The 25,321-nt window shown below is 42.0% G+C and overlaps 1 protein-coding gene across 6 annotated transcripts in view; it reads left to right on the top strand.

Annotated features, from left to right (window-relative positions):
- The window catches only part of arhgap36 (Rho GTPase activating protein 36), a 69,296-nt gene that overhangs the window by 13,846 nt on the left and 30,129 nt on the right, over positions 1–25,321 (top strand). Inside the window, exon 1 of one of the 6 annotated variants that reach the window (XM_034290349.1) lies at positions 2,340–2,511. The exons of 1 other annotated variant lie outside the window; for it this stretch is intronic. In XM_034290349.1, the coding sequence (XP_034146240.1) occupies positions 2,386–2,511 (126 nt within the window). In that variant the 5' untranslated portion in view covers positions 2,340–2,385. Of the gene's footprint in view, positions 1–2,339; positions 2,512–19,699; positions 20,094–25,321 lie in introns of those variants that run through there. 4 more of the 6 variants (XM_034290350.1, XM_029117266.2, XM_029117268.2 and 1 more) reach the window with 4 other exon arrangements.

Raw genomic sequence — 25,321 nt, 5'->3', positions numbered from 1 at the left:
AATCCTGTGCTAAATTCTTCCAAGACTCTTGCAGGACTTACCATAAATCTTCCGAATTTGGATGCTTTTTTTTCAATCTTTTCTCTGTCCAAGTCATCCCACACAGTTTTAATTATGTTGAAGTTGGGGCTCTGTTTCAGGGGTTGGTCTAATACTGTGAGCATTCCATCTACAGACTTCTCCAAGTATATCTGATTAGATTTTGCAGTGTTTGGGATTTTTAGCAATGTAGTCAAAGTTAACCATTTCTTGTAAGACTTCTTTCCAGTTTGTACTTTGGTGCCCAATGATATTGCCTGAAGTGGAGAAAAAACTTCACTTGTTCCATAGATGCAAACAGATTTCTGGGTCTTTACATTTCCGGTCTTCATCTTACCCAGATTCTTAACATTTATTCATGACATTTCTTCTAGCCATCATACATGATATCAATGACCTTTCAGACAATACAAGTAATTACTTTATTTATTTTTTATTATTGTGCATTTTAAAGTTATGGTTTTTACAATAAACAACAATTTTCTCTGGCAGCCTTAGATGTCTAAACAGTAAGTACTGTATTTCTAGAAGGTATGAACTAATCAATGTGTAAGCAAAGGGAAGAGAGTGGGTTGGAACTAATACACGTCAGAGATTTTCATTTGTGTTGTCAGTGTATTTGCAGCCAAGTTCCACCTACAGTATAACATAAAGTTAGATTATGTACATATTTCCACAACGGACAGAATGTATTAAGGAGACCTTGCACTGAAATATAACGTTTCTTTCTACAGAACACAAATCGCTACACTTTTGAGGTTGCAAATAGCCGGCATCATTTTAACCTGTTAAAGCAGGCAGCCTGGAACCAAGCTAAGAAAACAGCCCAGCTCAGGTCAGCTAAGACTAGCCCACCATGATTCGATTCGTCGTGCCAAAGACTATCTAATGCTTTCACTTGACAGAAGAGTCTGCCAACGATTTTATCTACTTAAACAAGCATAGAAGACAGCGAACCGGGTGAGGAGCGGGACGATGTTAGGACATAATGGTGATGGGTGGGGGCTACTTAGAGTATGTCCTGTTTAAAGAAGCAGTGGGATCCTGGCTCCCTCCGCTCTGAATGTCTATCCATCTCTGGCATTTCCTCATCCAGGCCTGAGGGAATAGAATGAGAAGGCAGCAGGATAAAAGACTGAAAGAGAAAGAGAGATAAATAGTAGGAGAAAGACTGAGGATGAGGCATAAACACATTTTCACTGACACCATGGCTAAGTACTCACTAAATAGTACAATTTTCAATCCAGTTACAGCCTATAACCTTAGCCAGAGAAATGTTACGCGGCACGCGATCGGCGCACATATACACAGTCTTTCAAACGTGATTTCTGTAGGATTCCACACCTGTCCAGGTATAACAATTTAATAATACATAGTTAGACGTTGAAAGGAGTGAACAGAATCAGACGATTTCAAAATCTAGTTCTGCTGATACGGTTGCTTACAAAGGCCATGAAATAAGAAATTCAGTTAGTTGATCCGATTTCCGTTGGATATAATTCAATATTACAATTGTTTTTTCCAAAACTGAGCAATCGGACTGTGATGACACATGGTGGTGAATGTAGTAAAAATAAAATGTAGCCTACGTTTTGCTAATAAATGAAACTTTACAATTTTGTATCTTGAATTAATTAAAAGTAATCATCATTTATTTAATCAAACTGATGGGACGAAATGTTACAATCCTTTTTGTTATCTGGAAAATAAGATTCTGATCCTCTTGTGATAATCCTGAAAAGGTTTTGGAAATTCAAGCTCACCTTTATTCAGGATTGCTTGTCGGTTGTGCTTTTCAAAATTCAAAGGTAGTGATTGGGATTATCTTTATTCCACAGGAATTGTGAATTTAGAAAGGCACAACTAGAAATGCAACAAGGACGAGGTGGCACTTTTTTAAATCAACATATCTTTATTAATGTAATTTGTTAATTTAAGTAACCCAATTACATTGTAGATGTAGTAGCACCTGTCAAGTAGACTGAAACATAAAGGCACTATGAAGCTACAAAAATCTGATGTAATCTTGATATTCAGCTCTAGAAGTCGTGGAAAGCAATATAGAAGACCACATTATCTGTATATTTCTTTACCTCCGAATATGTTATTTGAAAAATTGGGCCCAGAGGCTACTGAGCACAATCTGAGAACAAAAAATCCCAGGTAAAGCCCATACGTAAAGCAACAAGGGAGGGGCAACGACTACGCAATCCACTGATTCGATCTCCTCCAAAATCTACAAAACCCATCTTTACCTGACTGTGGGATATTTCCGGGCCTGTTGATATAAACAATTTAGAATTTTGGATTGTGTTTAAATTGGGAGTCGATCTGACCATACAAGGAATGATTGATTACCTTTCTGATCTTTACAGTGGAATCAGTTGTGGAGTTTTTCACCTTTTCAAAATGAATTATGATCGGTCTGTTAAGCGTTTACGAAGTTCTCTCCCGGTCTCCTCCACTGTTACAGTAAGTAGACTACAGTACAATCGAGCTCGTATGTCTGTATGAGTTTTGGAAAGTTTAAGCCACTTTTATTCATCACATACCACGCAAACCAGCCCAGGCCAGCCGGTGCCCAGTTGTTTGCTGATGTACATTAATCTATTGTATATAATGCGATGTATTGTTTGGTTTTATGTGTAGTGAGAGCCGCATGGTGTAGGAGCTATACTCCATACCAAGGCAGGCTACGTAAAAAAAGATTTACTGTGAAGTCCGAGTTATGTTTTATTGTCTCGCTAGACAACAATTCCACATCATTGGTATTTTCCAATCAACTGGTTTGGTATGAAGAAGCTAACACCAGAACATTAGGCTACTACAACGTATCTGTTTTGCCATTGTAATTTACATAATTAGTTGTTTCGTACAAACGGTATTTAACATTTAACTAATGTTTATAACGTTTGCCTTAAGAGGATACTTGGTTATGGTATTTAGACCGCTATTGTTACAGGAGCATGTCAGGCACGTGCTTGTCTTTGCCCTAGTTTATTACGTGATAGTTATTACTGGGTTCCTAATTTAGAGAGAGTTGATTGGGAAGGAACATATACGGTTAATATGTGATAATTTTTTTCATTGGTCAGCACCTCGTAATGGAGTTAGTTAAAAAATTGATTATTTTTTTCCAGGTGTTTTGGTCACCTGGATGTCATCATAACTGTAGCGTTAACTTGAAAACCCAGTGAGAATTTCCCGTGCGGCGGTATTGTTCTGAGGGTGCTTCTGACTGTTGCTTTTTCACTGAGCAACGGATTTGCTTCACCATTCAAATGTATTGCTTGAAGGCCAGTGGCTCTCAAACCAGGTCTAGTGTATTTAAGAGCCCCAGGTTGTACTTAAGTGTATCCAAAGGCAGTAGTTTAGAATACTCATGCCTTTTAAACTCTAACTTTTGCACACAGACCCTTACTTGTAAAATACAAGTACCTTTAAGTCATTTACTTTTCCAGAATGATAACTGTGTTTGTTTGTATGGCCCCCCATGGGCATCAAATCCATTATGCTGGCATTGTAATTACTATGCCATACCAAATAAGCTACACAGAGAACCCTAGATGAGGGAATACTCCAGGCAGAACAAACTTTGTTGGTATTACAGTAACTGAAAAAAGCTCAGGGACTGTAGATTGTGGTGGCTAACAGACAGTTTGCTCCTTTAAGATGGCAGCCTTTAGTACCCTGTATAAAATAACTCCTCATCCCAGGGTACCTAGGCCAGATAATGGAACTTCCCCCTTTGAGTGAGTTCTATGCAAGCCCCAGGTGAAGCGGTTTATCATTACAGTGGCGTTGTATACTGATGACTCACAGTGTGCATGTCAGCACACAAAGCCAGTGAGCTCACTGAAACTATTACTAAGGACTTACAGTCAGTAGCAGAATGGCTTACTAACAACAAACTGTTTGTCAATACATCTTAAATTAAGAACATTGTATTTGGTTGAACACATTCTCCATAAACTAAACCTCTGCTGGAGTTCTGTATAAAGGGTGAGATCATCGAGCAGTTTGAAGAGGTGAAAATCCCAGGTACATTGGACGGGCAGTTGTCATGGTGAAGTTATATCTACAAACTAATTGTGGAGGTGGGAAGAAGTCTGTTGTGCAAACATGTTTTTTGACACATCAGCAGTACTACTTATTCAGGCTATTGTCTTGTTCCATCTCAACTACTGTCCAGCAGTATGCTACAGTGTGGAAAAGAAGGAACTAGCAAAGCTACATCTCACACACAACTAGCATTCATTAAGCTCACATTCACAACAACAGGTATTTTTCTCTTTCTTATTTGAGGATTGACAAGAGATTTCTTGTTAATTTTCTAGTTTTTACAAGAAATATCACTTTATTGAAGAGTTCAAACATAATGAAATAACATGCAACTCAGACACCAATACATATCCCTCAAGACATATCCCTCAAGACATATCCCTCTAGACATATCCCTCAAGACATATCCCCAAAGACATATCCCTCAAGACATATCCCTCAAGACATATCCCTCAAGACATATCCCTCAAGACATATCCCCAAAGACATATCCCTCAAGACATATCCCTCAAGACATATCCCTCAAGACATATCCCCAAAGACATATCCCTCAATACATACCACCAAGTCTATTCAGTGTCTCCACTTTAAAAAGAAGACCAAAGCAAAATACTGAATTGCACAGCACTATGATCACATAGAAACCTCTTCCATCCTCAATTACTCAAGCAGGAAAGGGATTAAACATCATCTTGTGTAACAAGAACTATGAAGAGATTCTCCCACATACACATGCTAATGCATGCATACACAATCTACACACATTCTTTTTAGTTCTGTTTTATTTTCCATTTATTTGGGCTGTGTCTTGTATGTGTTTGTTGTAATGTTACAAAAACGATGAGTAAACTGTTCCATCGCATCGCATCATCTTCCGCTTAATCCGGGGCCGGGTCGCGGGGGGCAGCAGTCTAAGCAGGGATGCCCAGACTTCCCTCTCCCCAGACACTTCCTCCAGCTCTTCCGGGGGGACACCGAGGCGTTCCCAGGCCAGCCGGGAGACATAGTCCCTCCAGCGTGTCCTAGGTCTTCCCCGGGGTCTCTTCCCGGTGGGACGGGACCGGAACACCTTCCCAGGAAGGCGTTCCGGAGGCATCCGAAACAGATGCCCAAGCCACCTCAGCTGACCCCTCTCGATGTGGAGGAGCAGCGGCTCTACTCTGAGCTCCTCCCGGGTGACCGAGCTTCTCACCCTATCTCTAAGGGATCGCCCAGCCACCCTGCGGAGAAAGCTCATTTCGGCCGCCTGTATCCGGGATCTTGTCCTTTCGGTCATGACCCAAAGCTCATGACCATAGGTGAGAGTAGGAACGTAGATTGACCGGTAAATCGAGAGCTTCGCCTTACGGCTCAGCTCTTTCTTCACCACGACAGACCGATACATCGACCGCATTACTGCAGAAGCTGCACCGATCCGTCTGTCAATCTCCCGTTCCATCCTTCCCTCACTCGTGAACAGGACCCCTAGATACTTAAACTCCTCCACTTGAGGCAGGCACTCTCCACCAACCTGAAGTGGGCAAGCCACCCTTTTCCGACTGATGACCATGGCCTCGGATTTGGAGGTACTGATTTTCATCCCCACCGCTTCACACTCGGCTGCAAACCGTCCAAGTGCATGCTGGAGGTCCTGGCTTGAAGGGGCCAACACGACAACATCATCCGCAAAGAGCAGAGACGAAATCGTGTGGTCCCCAAACCTGACACCCTCCGGCCCCTGGCTGCGCCTAGAAATTCTGTCCATAAAATTACGAACAGAACCGGTGACAAAGGGCAGCCCTGCCGGAGTCCAACATGCACAGGGAACAAGTCTGACTTACTGCCGGCAATGCGGACCAAGCTCCTGCTTCGGTCGTACAGGGACCTGACAGCCCTTAGCAAAGGACCCAGGACCCCATATTCCCGAAGCACCCTCCACAGGATGCCACGAGGGACACAGTCGAATGCCTTCTCCAAATCCACAAAACACATGTGGACTGGTTGGGCAAACTCCCATGAACCCTCCATCACCCTGTAGAGGGTATAGAGCTGGTCCAGTGTTCCGCGGCCTGGACGAAAACCACACTGTTCCTCCTGAATCCGAGGTTCTACTATCGGCCGTATTCTCCTCTCCAGAACCCTGGCATAGACTTTCCCGGGGAGGCTGAGAAGTGTGATCCCCCTATAGTTGGAACACACCCTCCGGTCCCCCTTCTTATAAAGAGGGACCACCACCCCGGTCTGCCATCCCAGAGGCACTGTCCCCGACTGCCACGCGATGTTGCACAGGCGTGTCAGCCAAGACAGCCCCACAACATCCAGAGACTTGAGGTACTCAGGGCGGATCTCATCCACCCCCGGTGCCTTGCCACCGAGGAGTTTCTTAACCACCTCGGTGACTTCAGCCCGGGTGATGGACGAGTCCACCTCTGAGCCCTCATCCTCTGCTTCCTCAATGGAAGACGTGACGGCGGGATTGAGGAGATCCTCGAAGTATTCCTTCCACCGCCCGACGACATCCTCAGTTGAGGTCAACAGCTGCCCACCTCTACTGTAAACAGCGTTGGTAGGGCACTGTTTCCCTCTCCTGAGGCGCCGGATGGTTTGCCAGAATCTCTTCGAGGCCAGCCGATAGTCCTTCTCCATGGCCTCACCGAACTCCTCCCAGGCCCGAGTTTTTGCCTCCACAACCACCCGGGCTGCAGCCCGCTTGGCCTGTCGGTACCCGTCAGCTGCGTCAGGAGTCCCACAAGCCAACCAGGCCTGATAGGACTCCTTCTTCAGCTTGACGGCATCCCTTACTTCCGGTGTCCACCACCGGGTTCGGGGATTGCCGCCTCGACAGGCACCGGAGACCTTACGGCCACAGCTCCGAGCGGCCGCTTCGACAATGGCGGTGGAGAACATGGTCCACTCGGACTCAATATCTCCAACCTCCCTCGGGATCCAGTCGAAGCTCTGCCGGAGGTGGGAGTTAAAGATCTCTCTGACAGGAGACTCGGCCAGACGTTCCCAGCAGACCCTTACAGTACGCTTGGGCCTGCCGAGTCTGTCCAGCTTTCTCCCCCGCCATCGGATCCAACTCACCACCAGGTGGTGATCAGTTGACAGCTCCGCCCCTCTCTTCACCCGAGTGTCCAAGACATACGACCGCAGGTCAGATGAGACGACAACAAAGTCGATCATCGACCTGCGGCCTAGGGTGTCCTGGTGCCACGTGCACTGATGGACACCCTTATGCTTGAACATGGTGTTCGTTATGGACAAACTGTGACTAGCACAGAAGTCCAATAACTGAACACCACTCGGGTTCAGATCAGGGGGGCCGTTCCTCCCAATCACGCCCCTCCAGGTGTCACTGTCGTTGCCCACATGGGCGTTGAAGTCCCCCAGTAGAACAATAGAGTCCCCAGTCGGAGCACTTTCCAGCACCCCTCCCAGAGACTCCAAGAAGGTCGGGTACTCTGCACTGCCGTTCGGCCCGTAGGCACAAACAACAGTGAGAGACATATCCCCGACCCGTAGGCGCAGGGAAACAACCCTCTCGTTCACCGGGGTAAACTCCAACACATGGCGGCAGAGCTGGGGAGCTATAAGCAAACCCACACCAGCCCGCCGCCTCTCACCATGGGCAACTCCAGAGTGGTGAAGAGTCCATCCTCTCTCAAGGAGTGTGGTTCCAGAGCCCAAGCCGTGCGTAGAGGTGATCCCGACTACCTCTAATCGGAACCTCTCAACCTCACGCACTAGCTCAGGCTCCTTCCCCGCCAGCGACGGTGACATTCCACGTCCCTAGAGCTAGTTTCCGTGTCCAGAGATCGGGTTGTCTAGGCCCCCTGCCTTCGACTGCCGCCCGATCCTCTTCGCACCGGCCCCTTATGGTCCCTCCTGTGGGTGGTGAGCCCACGGGAGGGCGGCCCCACGTCGCCCGTTCGGGCTGAGCCCGGCCGGGCCCCATGGGGGAAGGCCCGGCCACCAGGCGCTCGCATACGAGCCCCAACCCCGGGCCTGGCTCCAGGGTGGGGCCCCGGCTGCGCCATACCGGGCGACGTCACGGTACTCAATATTTTTTTCATCATTAAGGGGGGTTTGAACCGCTCTTAGTCTGACCCGTCGCCTAAGACCTGTTTGCCTTGGGAGACCCTACCAGGGGCATATAGCCCCAGACAACATAGCTCCTAGGGTCACTCGGGTACTCAAACCCCTCCACCACGTTAAGGTGGCAGTTCAAGGAGAGGGTGGCAGTTCAAGGAGAGGCCAGCCGATAAACTGTTCCATTAAATAAAAAGTGAGCAAAGAGGAGGATTCTGTGTATTCAGCATTGAGGAACTAATCACAGGTTTAAAGCCGTTTATTTTGCTCCCTGATTTGCATACTGCTTCCTTCTAAATTCACAAATAATTGTATGCAACAAAGTGTCAAAATAATTATCTGAAGGTGGTGGATCCTTACACCAGGAACAGCAAATAGTGGGGAAACTAGTGTTTTGGTCAATGCTTATTTCTGAAGTGTGTAAAACATTTGGAATACGCATTTCAATAACTGACATAATGGTAGAATACTTTCTGTACTTCACAATATAGAGTTGCAACTTTGTCATTAATGGAGAAAAATGAACAGGCTTGCTGCTAATAGCTTAGGTTAGTGGCATTCCCTCAATACTTTTGATATCCACTTTAAGACCATGTAAGAACAGAACAATGTCGGCTTCAAGGTTTCTGAGGAATCAGATTTGATTACATTTACCCTCCGTTTCTGTTTTCTGTTTCAATATTTGTCTTTTTGTTATGTTGTTTCTACAGTAAATAGAAGGAGATATTGTAAATAGATAGGTGTGTGAGTTCACTAAGGCCTTCACTAGGGCCACTCCTCTTCAACCTAAACCCCCACCACCTTTGTTACCTCCAGAGTTTAGCAACTAGGCTTTGGGTCTGGAGTTAACTCTTATTTCCAGCATCTTAGGACTTGACAGTATGACAGTAAGTACAGTTAACATGTTTATTTTGTATTGTACTGCACACACAGGCTAGTTTTAGTGTACTTTCAAGGACTTTTGGGGGACTAAAATGTATTCCCATTTAAACCCCAAAAACCCTAGTACTAACCCTACCTTAAAGATGCAGTCTGTGCTTTTTGGCCATTGATTGTAAATGTGTCACCGTTGACTCAAAAAGGGTGCCCACAAATTGTGTACTATGGGTAACTGAAGGGGTAACTGATTAAATAGTGATTATATTTATAGTTTATCCACATGTAAACAACACACTACACATCCAGTCTAAAATGTGAGATTAAAAAAAATATTTTGTTAATCGCAAATGTCCCAGACTGCATCTTCAGCTCCTAAACATAAACATTATTATAAACCTAACCTTAACCCCAAACCTTCAATATTGTTTTTTTGACCGCAATTGTAATGAAAGCCATTGAGAGAATGAACAAAATGAGGAAGGGATGAATTCTTGTATGTGTTGCATGTACGTGTTCATGTGTTATAGTTGGTCTGTACTTGTGCAATTGTTTTCTAGTGGGCTAACGTTGGTCATTCAAAACATTTAAATGATTTCAGCTTTTCTTCATTGACTACAAATGGGAATTTTCTAGATAAGGAACATTGCCTGTCACATAGGGCACCCATTAAGAAAGCTTTGGGAGTTATGGATAAGATCTTTCACTCAGTCTGGTGTTTTGCCATGAATGTTTGGTTTTAGGATTTTCAGATACATACAGTGGTTATTCAGGCATTTTTAATTCCAGATACAATGAGTAAGGGAATGTTTTTTCTCAGAAATGTGATGTTGATGTTAATTATAGTAAATAAACATGTGTTGTGTATGTTAACTATTTCCAAACAGTGTGTCCTTTTAAAGTGATTTGGGAGCTTAAAGTAAAACTAATTCATGGCTGGATGCTAACATCCTTAGTTTTTATTTTCTGAATGGTCTAAAAGTTGCATCCTGCTGAATGTGCCCCAAGATGTAGAGATTGGTGGGAGGGATTGTTATGGTGATTAAAAGCAATACACTGCCCTGCTCTTTTGTATGCCATTGCTTAGTTTTTTATTTATTTTTTATTATCCCAAACGTGTTGCAATTTCCTTTAAATAATCTTTCCCCAGACACACTTCCTGATATTGGACTCTCCTGGACCTGCTTATGGGGGTCTTTCTATGAGCCAAAATCATAATTGCAAATTTGAACAACACTAAATTGCAAAGGTAGAAAAATGGGTTGAAAAAAGAAAAAATTAATAACAAATCGATTCATGAAAAATTACTTCATACATGGTTTTGGCACCTTTTAGACTTTTTGCTCTTGGTTATCTATATGCTGAGTCGACAGAAGAATTAGGCAATCCTTCAGTCACGTAGTTGTGAAAAAGAATGCCAACACCTGTGTATGTTAAAATCAACACCCATGGTACATTATCACCGCCATGAATGTTTCTGAACTGTGACTGTGTGTGTGTGTGTGTGTGTGTGTCAGTATGTCTTTCTTATCCTGTAGCCATCAGAGTGAATGAAGGTTAAGTAAGGTGTGTTTACTGCCGACTACTGTCATTTGTTCATGACCGAAGTCTGGACAGAACAGCTTAGGGCAAAAGTCATGCTTTCAACCGTCGATGTATTATTTATTTTAATGTAATTGCATGCACTATGGCTGTCCGTTATTTAAGTTTGCATCTTACATTGGTAGCTGGTCTGAGTCAAGGTTTGGATTTGCACAGTAACTGTGTTATTTGCAAATGGTTAATACTGTTTCAGTGGCTAGTGGTAGTTTCTGAAATAATGTGGTTGCACACCTTTACCTGAAGGGGGCAGTAAAATTGTGTATGTATTTTCCTGGTTTGGTGTCATTTAGTGGTGGTTATTAATGTGAAGGTCTCTGTGTTGCTATGCATGCTCTTGTGTATCTGCGTTTGCGTTTGTTTCCTGAACAAATAGTAATTTTACTCCGAAATTAAAAGTAAACAATTGAAATCACAGGCTGTTCCAACTTGTGTGAATTTCATCAGGCCAACTCAGTAGTGTGTGGCCCCCACATGCCTGTATACACACCCGATAACATCTGGGTATGCTCCTAATGAGACGGAGGATGGTGTCCTGGGGGATCTCCTCCCAGACCTGGATTAGGGCATCAGTGAGCTCCTGGACGGTCTGTTGCACTACTTGGCGTCGTCGGTTCTCAATAGGATTCAGGTATGGGGAATGTGAGGGCCAGTCAATGGCATTAAAGCCATTGTCATTCAAGAACTGCCTAAACACTCTGGCCACATGAGGCCGGGCATTGTCCTGCACCAGGAGGAACCCAGGGCCCACTGCACCAGCATGAGTTCTGATGATGGGTCTGAGGATTTCATCCCGGCACCTAATAGCAGTCAGGGTACCATTAGGGTAACAGCTAGCACGTGAAGGTCAGTGCGACCCTCCAAGGCTATGCCTCCCCAGACCATCACTGACCCACCACCAAACCGGTCATGATGGATGATGTTGCAGGAAGCATAACGTTCACCACAGCGTCTCCGGACTCTTTCACGTCTGTCACATGCTCAGTGTGAACCTGCTCTCGTCTGTGAAGAGAACGGGGCAACAACAGTGGACCTGCCAAATCTGGTGTTCTCTGGCGAATGCCAATCGAACTGCCCAGTGCTGAGCAATGAGCACAGGTCCCAATAGAGGATATCGAGCTGTCATGCCAATCTCATGGAGCCTGTTTCTGACCAGAAAGATGCACACCAGGAACCCGTTGGAGATCATTTTGTAGGGCTCTGGCAGTGCACCTCCTGTTCCTCCTCGCACAAAGGAGCAAATAATGCTGCTGCTGGGTTGATGCACTTCACCTGTCCAGCTCTCCTTGTGTAATGGCCCATATCCTGGTATCTCCTCCATGTTCTTGGGATTGTACTAGGGGACACTGCAGACCTTGCGATGGCACTCTCGAAAACAACGTGCCTTGTGCTTTTTTACATAGACTTCCTCTTTGTGAGGGAACAGACTTTCGTCTGTACACAAATATACTGTTGATATATTTACAGTTGTGGTCAAGAGTTTACATACACTTGTAAAGAACATCTATGTTATGGCAGTTTGAGTTTCCAATAACTACAACTCTTATTTTTCTATGATTATATCATTGGAGCACACACTTCTTTGTTACACAAACCAGTCAAGAAATGTGGTTATTTTATGACTTTATTGTGGGTCTTCTGAAAATGTGACCAAATCTACTGGGTCAAAAATATACATACAGCAATGTTAATATTTGGTTATATGTCCCTTGGCCTTTTTCACCTTGATTAGGTGCTTTTGGTAGCCATCCACAAGCTTCTGACAAGCTTCTGATTGAATCTTTGACCACTCCTCTTGACAGATTTGGTGCAGTTCATCTAAATTTGTTGGCTTTCTGACACAGACTTCTTCACACTTCGTCCACATGTTCTCGATGGGGTTTAAGTCAGGACTTTGGGAAGACTAAAACCTTAATTCTAGCCTGATTTAGTCATTCCTTTACCTTAATGCCTTAATGTTCCGCTTCTAGAACAAGGGCTTACTTCTTGCATGGCAGCCTCTCAGTCCATGGTAATGTAAAACACGCTTAACTGTGGACACTGACACTTGTGTTCCAGCAGCTTCTAATTCATTGCAGACCTTCTTTTTGGTGGTTCTTGGTTGACTCCTGACCATCCTGACCAATTTTCTCTCAGCAGATAGCTTCCGTGGTTTTCCTGATTGTGGCAGTGACACAACTGAGCCATGCACTTTATACTTACAAACAATTGTTTGCACAGCGGTTCTTGGAACATGTAGCTGCTTTGAAATGGCTCCAAGTGACTTTCCTGACTTGTTCAAGTCAATGATCTGCCTCTTCAGAGTCTAATGTGTGTATCAAATGAGCCCTATTTAAATGGGCTCAGAGAAGTCACCAGCTGTAGTCAATCATAATCACTCATGAGAAGTTAGAGGTCATATTTCAAAGCAAATTTGATTGATACGACTTTTTACGTCATCAAAATTGATTGTTGAAGTTGCTTTATGTATATTTTTGACCCAGTGGATTTGGTCACATTTTCAGAAGACCCATGATAAAATCATAAGGGAACCAAATTTCATGACTGTTTTTTGTAGTGTGTGGTCCAATGGTTTCATCACAGTTGTAGTAGTAGTAATTATTGGAAACTCAAACTGCCATGACATACACGTTCTTTACAAGTGTATGTAAACTTTTGACCACAACTGTATGCGTGTGTAAAAATGAAAAGAGGTATACACACCCTTTGCTATGAGACTTGAAATTGAGCTCAGATGCATCCTGTTTCTATTGCTCATCCTTGAGATGTTTTTACAACTTGATTGGAATCCACCTGCGGTAAATTAAATTGATTGGACATCCACACACCTATCTATTTAAGCGTCCGACAGTTGCCAATGCTTGTCAGTACAAAGCCAAGAACCGGATTACCTCACTTTATTTCACAGGAAAATGGGGCCAGCTTCAAACTCTAGCTGTTTAGACTGCTGTAACATCATAGGCCATTGAGCATTTTTGTATTATAGTCGGGTCATAATGTTTATGACAGATCAAATACATGATAGGATATCCGGTGACTTACCTCTTCTTACCTTCCTTCAGCCTCCTTTTGACCTGTTCTTATACAGTCCTAAGAATGGGACTTACCGATTAAATTAAAGTTAAATATATATACATATTTAATAACTGCTAACACACTTTATTCACCTACTGATTGACCTGATTCACCTCTCTTGCTCTGTCTCCATCTGCTTCTTTTTCTCACTAAAACTCTCTCTCCAATTCTGTTCCCCTCGCTCTACTTCTCCCTACCAGTCTTTCTTCTTTCTCTTCTCTCTCGCTAGAATTTATTGACATGGCAAGTTAAACCACTTTTATTTTATAACTTTTAGTATACATATGAAAAACGTGGTCAAATCCTTTATAATGATGGATAAAAATAAAAGGAAAAAATATTATTTTATTTGTCACAGTGCAGTAGGAAATGCAGTTCTGTCTCCACCTCTTCCTGGAGAAAAGTGATCACATCCTGTTCTCTCAGGTCAGCCTGGTTTCACTTTGATGGCCAGTCTCTATGGCCAGGCAGTGCTTGTTGACTGGATGTTTTTTCCATTTAATTACTATCACAGATTTTTATTCTAACTGTTGATACACTTTTCCTGAATGTGTACACTTTTTCTCAAAACTACGTAGCCTACATACTTCTCAGGACACCATACTGATCAAACCCAGACTCTAGAGAATACAGATTGCACACTGGTTGAATTAATTGAAAATAGGTGAGACCGGGGATGGTCGTAACACAGGTCAGTTGTAACACTTCCAATTTCTACAATCAGGAACAAGTTATGAATCACCTGATTTATTCTGCACATGCTCAGTTTAGTCCTTATTCCACACGTGAATAAGTAACATACAAACAATTATAAAAGGAAAAATTAAATGTTGAGGTTAGAATGATTTTTTTACCTCATTTATTTTTGTGATAGTATTGCCAGCTATGTAGTTAAACTCATCAAACTTAAATCATGTTTATTGTTTGTCTATCTAGATAACTTTCTTGCAAGTTGTTAGTGATAATGTTTTACCTGTTAGCTGTTAGGTAAGCTAGTTCATGACTATAGGAGGCTGGGTTAGTTGTAAAAACAAGAGTCTAGGTTAGTTGTAACAACAATGAATATGTTACAACATACCCCATGCAATATCTTTGTTGTAGGCCTATATAGCAAAGAAAAAGAAAAAAGTGCAGTGGTCTCTTAGTTTTTGCCAGAGCTGTATGTTTTCTTTGAATTTCGGTATCCCTAGACTGACGGTGACAAACAAGCACAAACACACTAATATTCAGTAACGCTAATTTTGTTAAAATGTATTATGTTCAAATATCTCACTACTATGACTGACAGCAACTAACATACTACACACACCCACACACACCCCCCCCCCCACACACACACACACACACACACACACACACATACCCCAATTATGTTAAAAACAATCTGTCATAATCCTTATTTTATAATGTTACATTTCACCCCAGGGTATGTCATAATGTTACATTTCACCCCAGGGTATGTCATAATACATTTCACCCCAGGGTATGTCATAATGTTACATTTCACCCCAGGGTATGTCATAATGTTACATTTCACCCCAGGGTATGTCATAATACATTTCACCCCAGGGTATGTCATAATGTTACATTGCACCCCTGGGTATGTCATAATGTTACATTTCACCCCAGGGTATGTCATAATACATTTCACCCCAGGGTATGTCATAATACATTTCACCCCAGGGTATGTCATAATGTTAAATTTCACCCCAGGGTATGTCATAATGTTAAATTTCACCCCAGGGTATGTCATAATGTTACATTTCACCCCAGGGTATGTCATAATGTTACATTTCACCCCAGGGTATGTCATAATGTTACATTTCACCCCAGGGTATGTCATAATGTTAAATTTCACACCAAGGTATGTCATAATGTTACATTTCACCCCAGGGTATGTCATAATGTTAGATTTCACACCAGGGTATGTCGTAATGTTACATTTCACACCAGGGTATGTTACAACTAACCCAGACTATGGGGCGAATTGTAACATTTCACTCTATGTGTTTAAAACTAAACCATGCATTTTTTTTGTTTGTGTTACAGATATAATCTATCTAATAGCAGACACATGCAACTAGTTTGTATACAGTTTTGAATGTACTGGCTTAAAAGAGCTTCAAGATACCGACAGAAATGTCCAAAATGTTATAACTTTTCCTGGTCTCCCCTACTAATAAACACGTTTTGGTCTAAACTCAAAGTGCTCTATCATTACCTCAATCAACACCATCCTAACAGTGAAGTATTGTGGTGGGAGCGTCATGCTCTGGGAAAGCATCTCATCGGCTGGGACTAGGCATCTTAATAAAACAAGGAACAATGGATGGAGCAAAATACTGAAAATAACTAAGGGAACCTGCGTCAGTCCATAAAAAAATGAAGCTTTGGAAGAAATTCACCTTTCAGCAAGTCAATGATCCTGAGCACAATGCCAAAGCAACACTGGAGTAGCTCAAGAACAAAAGGGTGAATGTCCTACTATCACAAAAACCAGCCATTTGTATAGGGGTGTGTTGACTTTTTTTATCCACTGTATTTCCCAGCTGATCCTTCTTATACATATTTGGGCCAACTTTTCATCCCTTTTTTTGAGTTAATAGACTGATTTGAGTTTAATTGCTTTGCAGTGGCCTTAAGGGAAAACACTGAGTGGTATATTCTGGCTGGGTTTATTATTATTGGAAGGGTCGAAATGTTAAATATGTTACATGACAAGGTCTCAAGGTAGGTATTAAGGCTTTAATCCTTAATTCTATCAAAAACTAAGCTTCAGTGTTTTGTTAAAAAGCAAAGGAATGAGTCTGAAGAAATGCAACTACTACCAAATAATAGACAGAGCAATGTGAACAGGGCTAAACATCCATGATATCAAGATTCTCGTTTTAACCACATTTTGAGGCAAAACTGTTGTTGTTTTTTTAACATTGTTAACATTGAAATAAAATAGGCTTGGGGTTCTCATAGGGTGAGACAGCTGAACTAGAGATGACTCCATTGTTGGGTTTTGGATGGGAAGGCTTGGGGGCAGTTGGTATTGGTTGCACCGATGTAACCGGGAGCCACATAAATGTCAGCCAAATGTTACACTGAGCATCTGGACAGGATTTAACATTGACAGACAGTGTTCCCTAGGGAGGAATGAACACACACTCAAACATGCACGCAAACACAAATAGCCTATAACATGCATCCTTCCAGTAAACGTACCCCAAGTTGACACAAGTACGTCCCATGTTTTGTTTTTACCAAATCCTAAAGGTTAACCTTGAAGGTCATACTTGATCAATTTCATGTATTGTTTTGTTTATTCTGCCAGTCCCGCAATCCAGCTAAAGTTCTTAAACACACAAACGCTAGCATACACGTTTCATATGCAATGCTGACTGAGACTTTCCAAATTCCACTGTGGGGTTCCCCAATGTGTCTACCCATAGCATCTGGACATGGGAATAGGAAGTTGGGGCTAGTATTTTCCAGGAAATATTTTTTGGCCTTGTCAGATTAATTACTATTGTTAACCAAAGAATTTTTCCCCCACGGCAGCATATACCAAAAGTGGTTCCCAAAATGACAGAGGTCAGTGAATAACAGTCCCATTGTTTTTGTTTGCTGTGATAGAACAAAAATTACAAATCAACAGTAGGCCTATGTGAAATAAATATATGTGAGCCCTATTTTTTTTAGGGCTTATAATGCCGGAATGATACAAATGCCCAAATGATGAGTTAAATAGGGGTTTCTTTGATTATTGCCATTTGGGTCTCAATTAAACAACTCAGTAGTTTTGTACAAATTATTTTGGGGACTGCGGTTATTTACTGTGGTAGGGCTGCAAGAATCCTTGTGTTCCTTGTTTTATTAGTCAAAATGTCTGTTTCATGTTCTGCCACAAAACATAGGTATTAGACTTAGCCATTTAATATAGTATAGTAATAAAACTGGTTGTTTTAGTCACAAACAGTTTTTTCACCCGGCAATAAGGCTTCTCAACCGGCAACATTTATCTATGATCATAATAATCACATGATCACTTCAGATGCTCTGATGACTTTCTATGCACATTCAGTGTATATTAGCATATTTTAATGTACCATTCATAGGCACTAGTACACTTATTTCAATTAATGATATTTAATATTTCTTTCATATTTTCCATATACCCCATTTCTACAGTCTTTGGAATTGCTGCTAGTTTACCTATGTATACCTTTTTTTCTATTTCATATTTTTTTGCCTTTATAATTTTATTTATTGCTCACTGCGTAGATGCCATTTCATAAGAATTTCCTAATGTTATTTTGGGCATTTGACAATAAAAAAGACTTTGGGATTAGGCTTAACCCCTACAGTGATACTCTGTGCCAAAGGAATTAATTAACTCAGTGGTGATCAATGCCCTACAGTGGTATCATCAGATTCTTACAAGTATGTTTTATACATGAGCTCCCGTGATTCACTTAACCTACAAATATTCATTATAATACAATCTTGATATTCAAATTGATCAGCTGTAATAACGAACACAGAGGAGTTACTTTTGGAAATGTTTGAAGACTGAGAGATGGTATGATTATCATATTATTAAGATTATCTTAGATACATGCACTCTGGATAGGATGCTCTGCTTTCTACAGAATTTCCTTGAACCATATAGGAGCAAGAATGACTTTAAAAATCTTGAACATTTTTGGTTTACACAGGACAAAATATATTTTACCTTCCAGAAATTCCAAAACCATCTCAATTTCTTCCTTGAGAACAGAAAGTGATGGGAGATTGTTTAGCAGTTCTCTCGAATACATTTTGTCTGAGGAATAGGTGAAAACCCAGGATGAGAGTGCTGACAATGGTTTAGAGAAAAGAGCTAGAGATGACATGTGCAGACGCACAGATCAAGTGAATGCTTGAAATGCTCAGGGACATGTAGGGTAACTTGGGTGAAAATACCCCCCTTAAGGGAAACATATTGACTATAGTCAGGCGAATACATTTAGAAAGAAAATATTGGGCAAATTGATTTTATTTTATTGCAACTTAATCAAATGCCAAATTATGCAAATGGTGCGTTTTTACCCCACTATCGGGGCACAATGCACGTCCCTATGGGTAAAATTCCCTCTGAGGTTCTTTCTACGATTAAGGTTTTAACTGATATTTTAACTGTGATATTGCACATTCCAATATCCAAGGGCAGTTTGTGGAGAAATTCTTTGGTTATGCAAACTGACTGTTGCAGCAGCTGTCTGGGTGGCTGGTCTCAGACGATCTTGGAGGTGAAGATGCTGGATGTGGAGTTCCAGGGCTGGTGTGGTTACACCTGGTCTGTGGCTGTGAGGCTGGTTGGATGTACTGCCAAATTCTCTGAAACGCCATTGGTAGAGAAATGAACATTCAATTCACAGGCAACAGCTCTGGTGGACATTTCTGCAGTCAGCATGCCAATTGCATGCACCCTCAAAACTTGTGACATCTGTGGCATTGTGCTCTGTGATGGACCTGCATATTTTAAAGTGGCCTTTTATTGTGGCCAGCCTAAGGCACACCTGTGCAATAATCATGCTGTCTAATCAGCATCTTAATATGCCACACCTGTGAGGTGGATGGATTATCTCGGTAAAGGAGAAGTGCTCACTAACACAGATTTAGACAGATATGTGAACAATATTTGAGAGAAATAGGCCTTTTATGTACATAGAGAAAGTCTCAGATCTTTGAGTTCAGCTCATGATAAATGGGGGCAAAGACAAGTGTTGCATTTATAATTTCGTTCAGTGTATATTAGGCTATTCTTGAACTTTTGTAATGTTTAATCACATTTTTGTTATAATTTAGTGACATTTTACCCATATATTCTCAGGGGTAATATACCCCCCGGGGCATTTTGCCCCCTCACAGTCCCTTTCCAAGTCGAATACCTCACTTCCCCACAAAATCGTCCAGACCGCTTAAAATACTTTCCAGCCATTTATCCCGCACTTCACTTTCTCCTTAAATTCGCCTTCCTCAAAAAAGTTGCTCTCCTCCTACTGTTCCTCTCGTTCCTCCTTCCATCCCAGTGTTTACGTGAAGTGATCTTGGCTGGCAGACTCGGCTCACTGATTTACCCCAGCAGATGGAAGGAGTAGACCATTGCTTTTCTACGGCTCGTGCTGCGTTTTACTCTTTCCACCGCGTGCGTATGTTCCCTCGTGCCAGATTTGGTCTGGTGACTTACACAAGGTTTGCCTATCTGATGTGTGTGTACGTTGTACGGTGATCGGTGGCTGATCAGAATCCAGGACTTACCTTCTCTGTCAGCGCATTGCTGAGTGGACGCTCACTGGACCTAACTATTCATTCGTTGACCACTGCCTGCAGGTTCACAGGTATATTACGTGTTTTACGTATTTAATTCACAGACTCATCGATTAGCCTCGTTTTTGCGTTGATCAGTTCACGGTCTGTGGCAATTTGTGTTTTCTAGTCACTATTCAGTTTTTTGTCATTAAGTGACACATCGTTAATTTATAATCTCATGCTCTTTTGTTAAAGCAACTGTGTATTTGTTCTCGAGAAGTTCTACAAGGTAGCGACTAAATGTTAGTATTCTACCACTCGCCAATAGGTATTTGCAGCCATATCCTTAACCTGGAGTTTTACAGGGACCGTCTGTCTCAGTGCTGTAGGCTACTGTCAATCATTTGACAACGGAGAATGTTGTTTTGTGTGTACGCTCTCTAGTTACTTAAAAGTAACTGTGTTTTTATGGTGTCTTTTTACAAGCTGGAGATGTGCATTGTCTAATTGATTAAACTGGAATGAATTGGTACTAAGTAAACCACAAGTTAGTTCGTAAACTAATTGAATATGTGTTATATACATTTAAGAAGAATCCAATCAGAATCCAATCAGTATCAGAGTTTTTATCTGTTAAGGATTCTAGAGATCCCTTTTGAACATTCTGAGTGTATGGATTTTCTTGGTGTGTGCCTTCAGTTGTCTGATCAAGGGTTCCTGGAAAGAACCCATCTAGGGACTAATGTCAAATTTACCTTAACAGTGGATTCCACAAATATAGTCAAGCATACTGAAAATCGTTTTGAATTGCTCCAGTTACATTCACAGAGAAATTTGACTTTGTGCAAAGCAAATACTGCTTAATTAGATTAAATTGTTGATTTTAATACAGATCTTCGCAAGTTAGTCATCTTCAATTATTTTAGAGCTCAGCTGATTAAAACAGTATGTTTGTTTCTAGTTTGTCCATCTGTCCTCCTAAAATGTGCTTACAGTTACCCTGAGGGCAAGTTCATTTGTTTCCCTACAACCATTGTGCAAAACTCTGCATTGTCTTCTCCCCTTGAGATCCTTGGAACTTCTTTTCACCTCCTCTGGGAACAGTTCATTTTAGACTCTGACATTTTCAACAATAGAATGGACACACAAGTGCGTTTTTTCTAATTCTACATTTAGCGCTCCTCTCCTGAGGACCATTCTGGTTGCCTGATCTCTGATCTGTGGCACAGATAAAACAACATATGTGTATCCAGGACAATAATCAATAGCGTGAAACTATGTCCACTAGCTGCTAAGGTGCCTGTAGAAATGGTTCTCAACTCTGAGCCAGGCAACTGGAAGTGTTTATCTATTCTAGTAGATAATTACTTGCACCTGTATCCCAGGTCTAAACCAATACCTGATGAGACTGCTAGAATGAAAACCAGCTGTCCTCTGGGTCACAATGGCTGGGGTTGAGAAAAACTTACAGAAACAACACTATAATGCCAGTTTAATTACTACCTTACTACCATGACATTCATCAGGGCAGTTGTTTCGACTGCTGATTATATAGACACGCACACACAACCGGTTACAGACAAACTAGATGTTCAGGACTCCCATTTTGAATGTGGAATGCACAGATTTCATTGACCTCTTGCAGTTTGTCAATTTAATTCTACATAGTTTCATTCTGTTGGACCATCTATTACAATAGTGCTGTGGTTTCTGCCGTCACATCTAAATCGAGACAGGCTAAAGGGATTAGGGACCTGATCTAAACCTCGACACACACAGCCAACTTCGCTGATACAGATTAAGCCTAGTCTAAGACAAAAAAATCAAGCTCTGTGGAGTTCTCAATTAAACCTTCCCAAAAGGTAGCTGCCGCACTGTCGTTGTTCTGTCAGTCTCATTTTTAAGAAGCCTGTTCTGTACATGTTGTGTGCATTGCAACTATGTAATATAAAAAGAAGCCACTATCAGGGTGGCATTTCTCTATTGGAAACATATCACCTCAAATTCATCAGCTAGTCTTATGTATGGAAAATAATATTGTAATATGACTGTCCTATACTCTCAGTGGTGCACTGCCTTTTGACAGTGTGGGTTTAGGGAAAAGGATGCCAGTTGGGATACACAGAGTATTCACTTTGACAGGCTGGTCAAAATATAGCAGGGAACGTTATCTTGGAATGGTTAAAGAAATTAATTATGGCCACTGTAAAGTGGTAGTTCACTCAAAAGGGTCAAGGTGTATCGAATGTTTTCAGAACTCTCCAAACAATGCAGAGCGGAGTCCTGTTTTCCAGCTACGCCTCTGTGGAGTGACCTGTCAACCATCTGGGAAATAGAGGAGAGCGGTAGAAGATTGAGAAGGACATGAGTGGGCCAGAACATGGAGGATTGTTAGTTTCAGTGAGACACGGTGAATGAACAGTGCTACTCTTGCTACGTATCCCGGAGTAACCCAACATTAACCAACTGGGGGAAGTTCGCATCCATGCTGTCGTTACAATCTGCCTGAAGAGTACGACACTGGAGTTTCAGGAGCCTTACAGGACTGATACACAAATAAACAGCAGGGCGTTTTGTGGCTTAACTTAGAATATGATTCCTAATGTAAAATGTGCTCTTCTTTTTCATTTATTTAGCAGATGCTCTTAACAAGAACAATTTACATGTGCAATTGGGTAGATTGTCGTCATCAGCCTTGTCGGTTCTGGGATTTGCTCTAGCGATCTTTTGGTTATCGGTTAGATGTCGTAACTGCCTGGGTACCCTTCTCCCCACAACTCCTCCATCCCCTCCTCCATTCCCTCCTCCATCCCCTCCTCCATCAGTCCTGAGGGGAGGGTTACTTTGATCCGATTTCAGACAATAGGCTGGACTGGATTGGTTCAGTTATGCAAAGACAGGGCCAGAAGGAATGAAAAACGCACTTACAGCTTTGTTCATTGTGCTAAATGGAATGCATGCTTTAGTGATGGATTATGCTTCTGGTGAAACTCGTTTTAAATTAAATACGTTTTGTATTTAGTTTTTCCAGACTTGTTGACATTGACGTTGAATTTGTTTATCGGGAAGTCAAGAGGGCATATTATGCACACATGAAAGTTCTTGAATAGACATGGGTGCGCGTGTGCGCGCGTGTGTGCGTTTGTGCGTGTGTGCGTCTGTGTGTGTGTGAAGGCTCGTTTGAGGGCATTTGTCTGTGCGGAGGTCTACATATGTTGTGGTTCACAACACTATTCATTGTCTTCCTCTGGGCGGGTAGTGGTTAGTCCCTGATGGGTTTTGCTTTGTGTTGGTTCCTGAACTGATCCCCTCAGGGTGAGATGGTGGAGAATGAGTTTAAGAGGGAGGAAAGGATGGAGAGAGGGAAGGAGGGGTAACAAGCTCAGAAATGACAAGCAGCTCATAAACTGAATGTACCGTGATCTGACTGGAAGCTAGATTCATTGTTTGACAACCTGACAGTTTTTTCCCCCCCTGGATGAACCAGTGAAGACTTAGAACATTTACTGTGTATTTTAAAGGCTGTGGTCTCAGACAACGTCAGGAAATGTAATCCCAGCCAGTGTGCCTGGGTGTGCGGGAATCAGGTTTGGGTCAACTTAGGAAATACATTCACATTTTTGTCCTGTCCAATGATTTTCAATAAGGGCCAACAATTGAATTCAAATTTAACTTACTCAAATTTAAAGATTTACTTTCAAACTTGTATACCACAACCACCAGGTTACAAAAGTATGAAAAAAACGTTTGATCCGGTCCATATTGTTATGATCTCCTGGCCACGTCCGGCTGTATTTCTAACAGGACGTGACCTGTAAACTTTAAACTCAAAATTGTAATTGGCCGAGATGGGAGCAGTGGAAAGCTCTCCGGAAATGACAAATGGGGAAAAATGGATGAACATGGGCGGGGGGGGGTATAAATGGAACGCACTTCATAGCGATAGGTATTGAATGATTCATCCAGTTAGGGATAATAACGATGATTCATCAGGTCACAGTGTGTGGAAAAACTCCTGGCCTTGATGAACCTCTGCCATTTTTGGTTTAATAATTGGTCTACCAGTACAACGTCAGTATAATGATATACTGGAGGCACAGCGCTAGGCTGGGAAAGGCTTTTCAGATCATTAGTTTTGTGGAATTATATGCACTGTGGGATATTTGTTCAGGTCAACTGGTGCAATTTTGAGGGGCTATTACCATGGAGTAGGCTTGTGAGGATCACAGTTTCGATTCCAAGGCTTTGGTTTAGACGCTAGGTTGCATGGACTCATTGGAAATGGTCTCTTTAAAAGTAAGAGGAAAATGTGTACCCATACACTGAATGGTTTTGTAAGACGTACATTTTGAACATGTTTACTTTTGATTATGCTTATGTTGCAACGCTCTGCCATGCGTTCCTCAGGCTTTCATCCGGTGTCACTTACTGTGAATGTTTTTTCCTTCACAGCCTTGCACAGTATACACATGCACATACGCACGCGCAAACTTTATACACGCACACATTCCTCCATTTCGTTGTGGGTGAGGGGTTGTCAGAATGGACCACCAAAGCAGTCCAGAGTGGGGGGAGTTGAGGGTGTTTTCTTCACACAAACTTAAGATGTTATATTCCTAAACCTAAACTCAACCTCTAACCGTAAACCACAAAAACCTCAAATGTAACCCTAAACCTAACCTATATACCCCTATTCACAATTTTTACATTTACCCTAAACATAACCCCATTTTCCTCATTAGGACTGGCAAAATGTGTCCTCAAGGTCAAATTGTTGTTGTTTTAGCATCCGTGCAGCAATATTTTGGTCCTCAAGTGTAGTAAAACCTACTCCCACGCACACACGTTCCTCTGTCGCGGGAAGGGTGAGGGGTCATCAGGGCTGACCCCAAGAGGCAGAGTTTGCCCCCTAACCCCAATGTCTGGTTTTACTTCCCATGTTGGCGACCCAGCTTCAAAGAACACCTCTTGCTTGATTTTTTTCTTATTCTTTATCCTTTCTTTTTGTTATTCACATCTTTCTTCTCTCCTTCGGTCATTTTTCATTTTTTCTCCATCTTTCTTTTCATTCTTCATTTTTTTCCCTCTCTCTTGTTTTTCTCTGTTATTCTATAACCCTCTATTTCCCTCCATCCTGTGCCTGTTGCAGTAGTACAAGGTTGTTTATGCAGCCTTTGCTCTGGTAATCACCCAGGAATGGAATGGCATCCATGTAGACAATGGTGAACATACATTCAACATCGTCCATGTTCAGACACATTCTTTCTATTGCTATGGTCATAGAATCAAATAATTGTCACAAAATTTAAAGGCCTGC

The sequence above is a fragment of the Esox lucius genome, chromosome 24 (genome assembly GCF_011004845.1).
Source record: "Esox lucius isolate fEsoLuc1 chromosome 24, fEsoLuc1.pri, whole genome shotgun sequence".
Classification (NCBI taxonomy): domain Eukaryota; kingdom Metazoa; phylum Chordata; class Actinopteri; order Esociformes; family Esocidae; genus Esox; species Esox lucius.
Note: the sequence above shows the minus strand (reverse complement) of the source record. Positions and strands in the feature narration are given on the sequence as shown.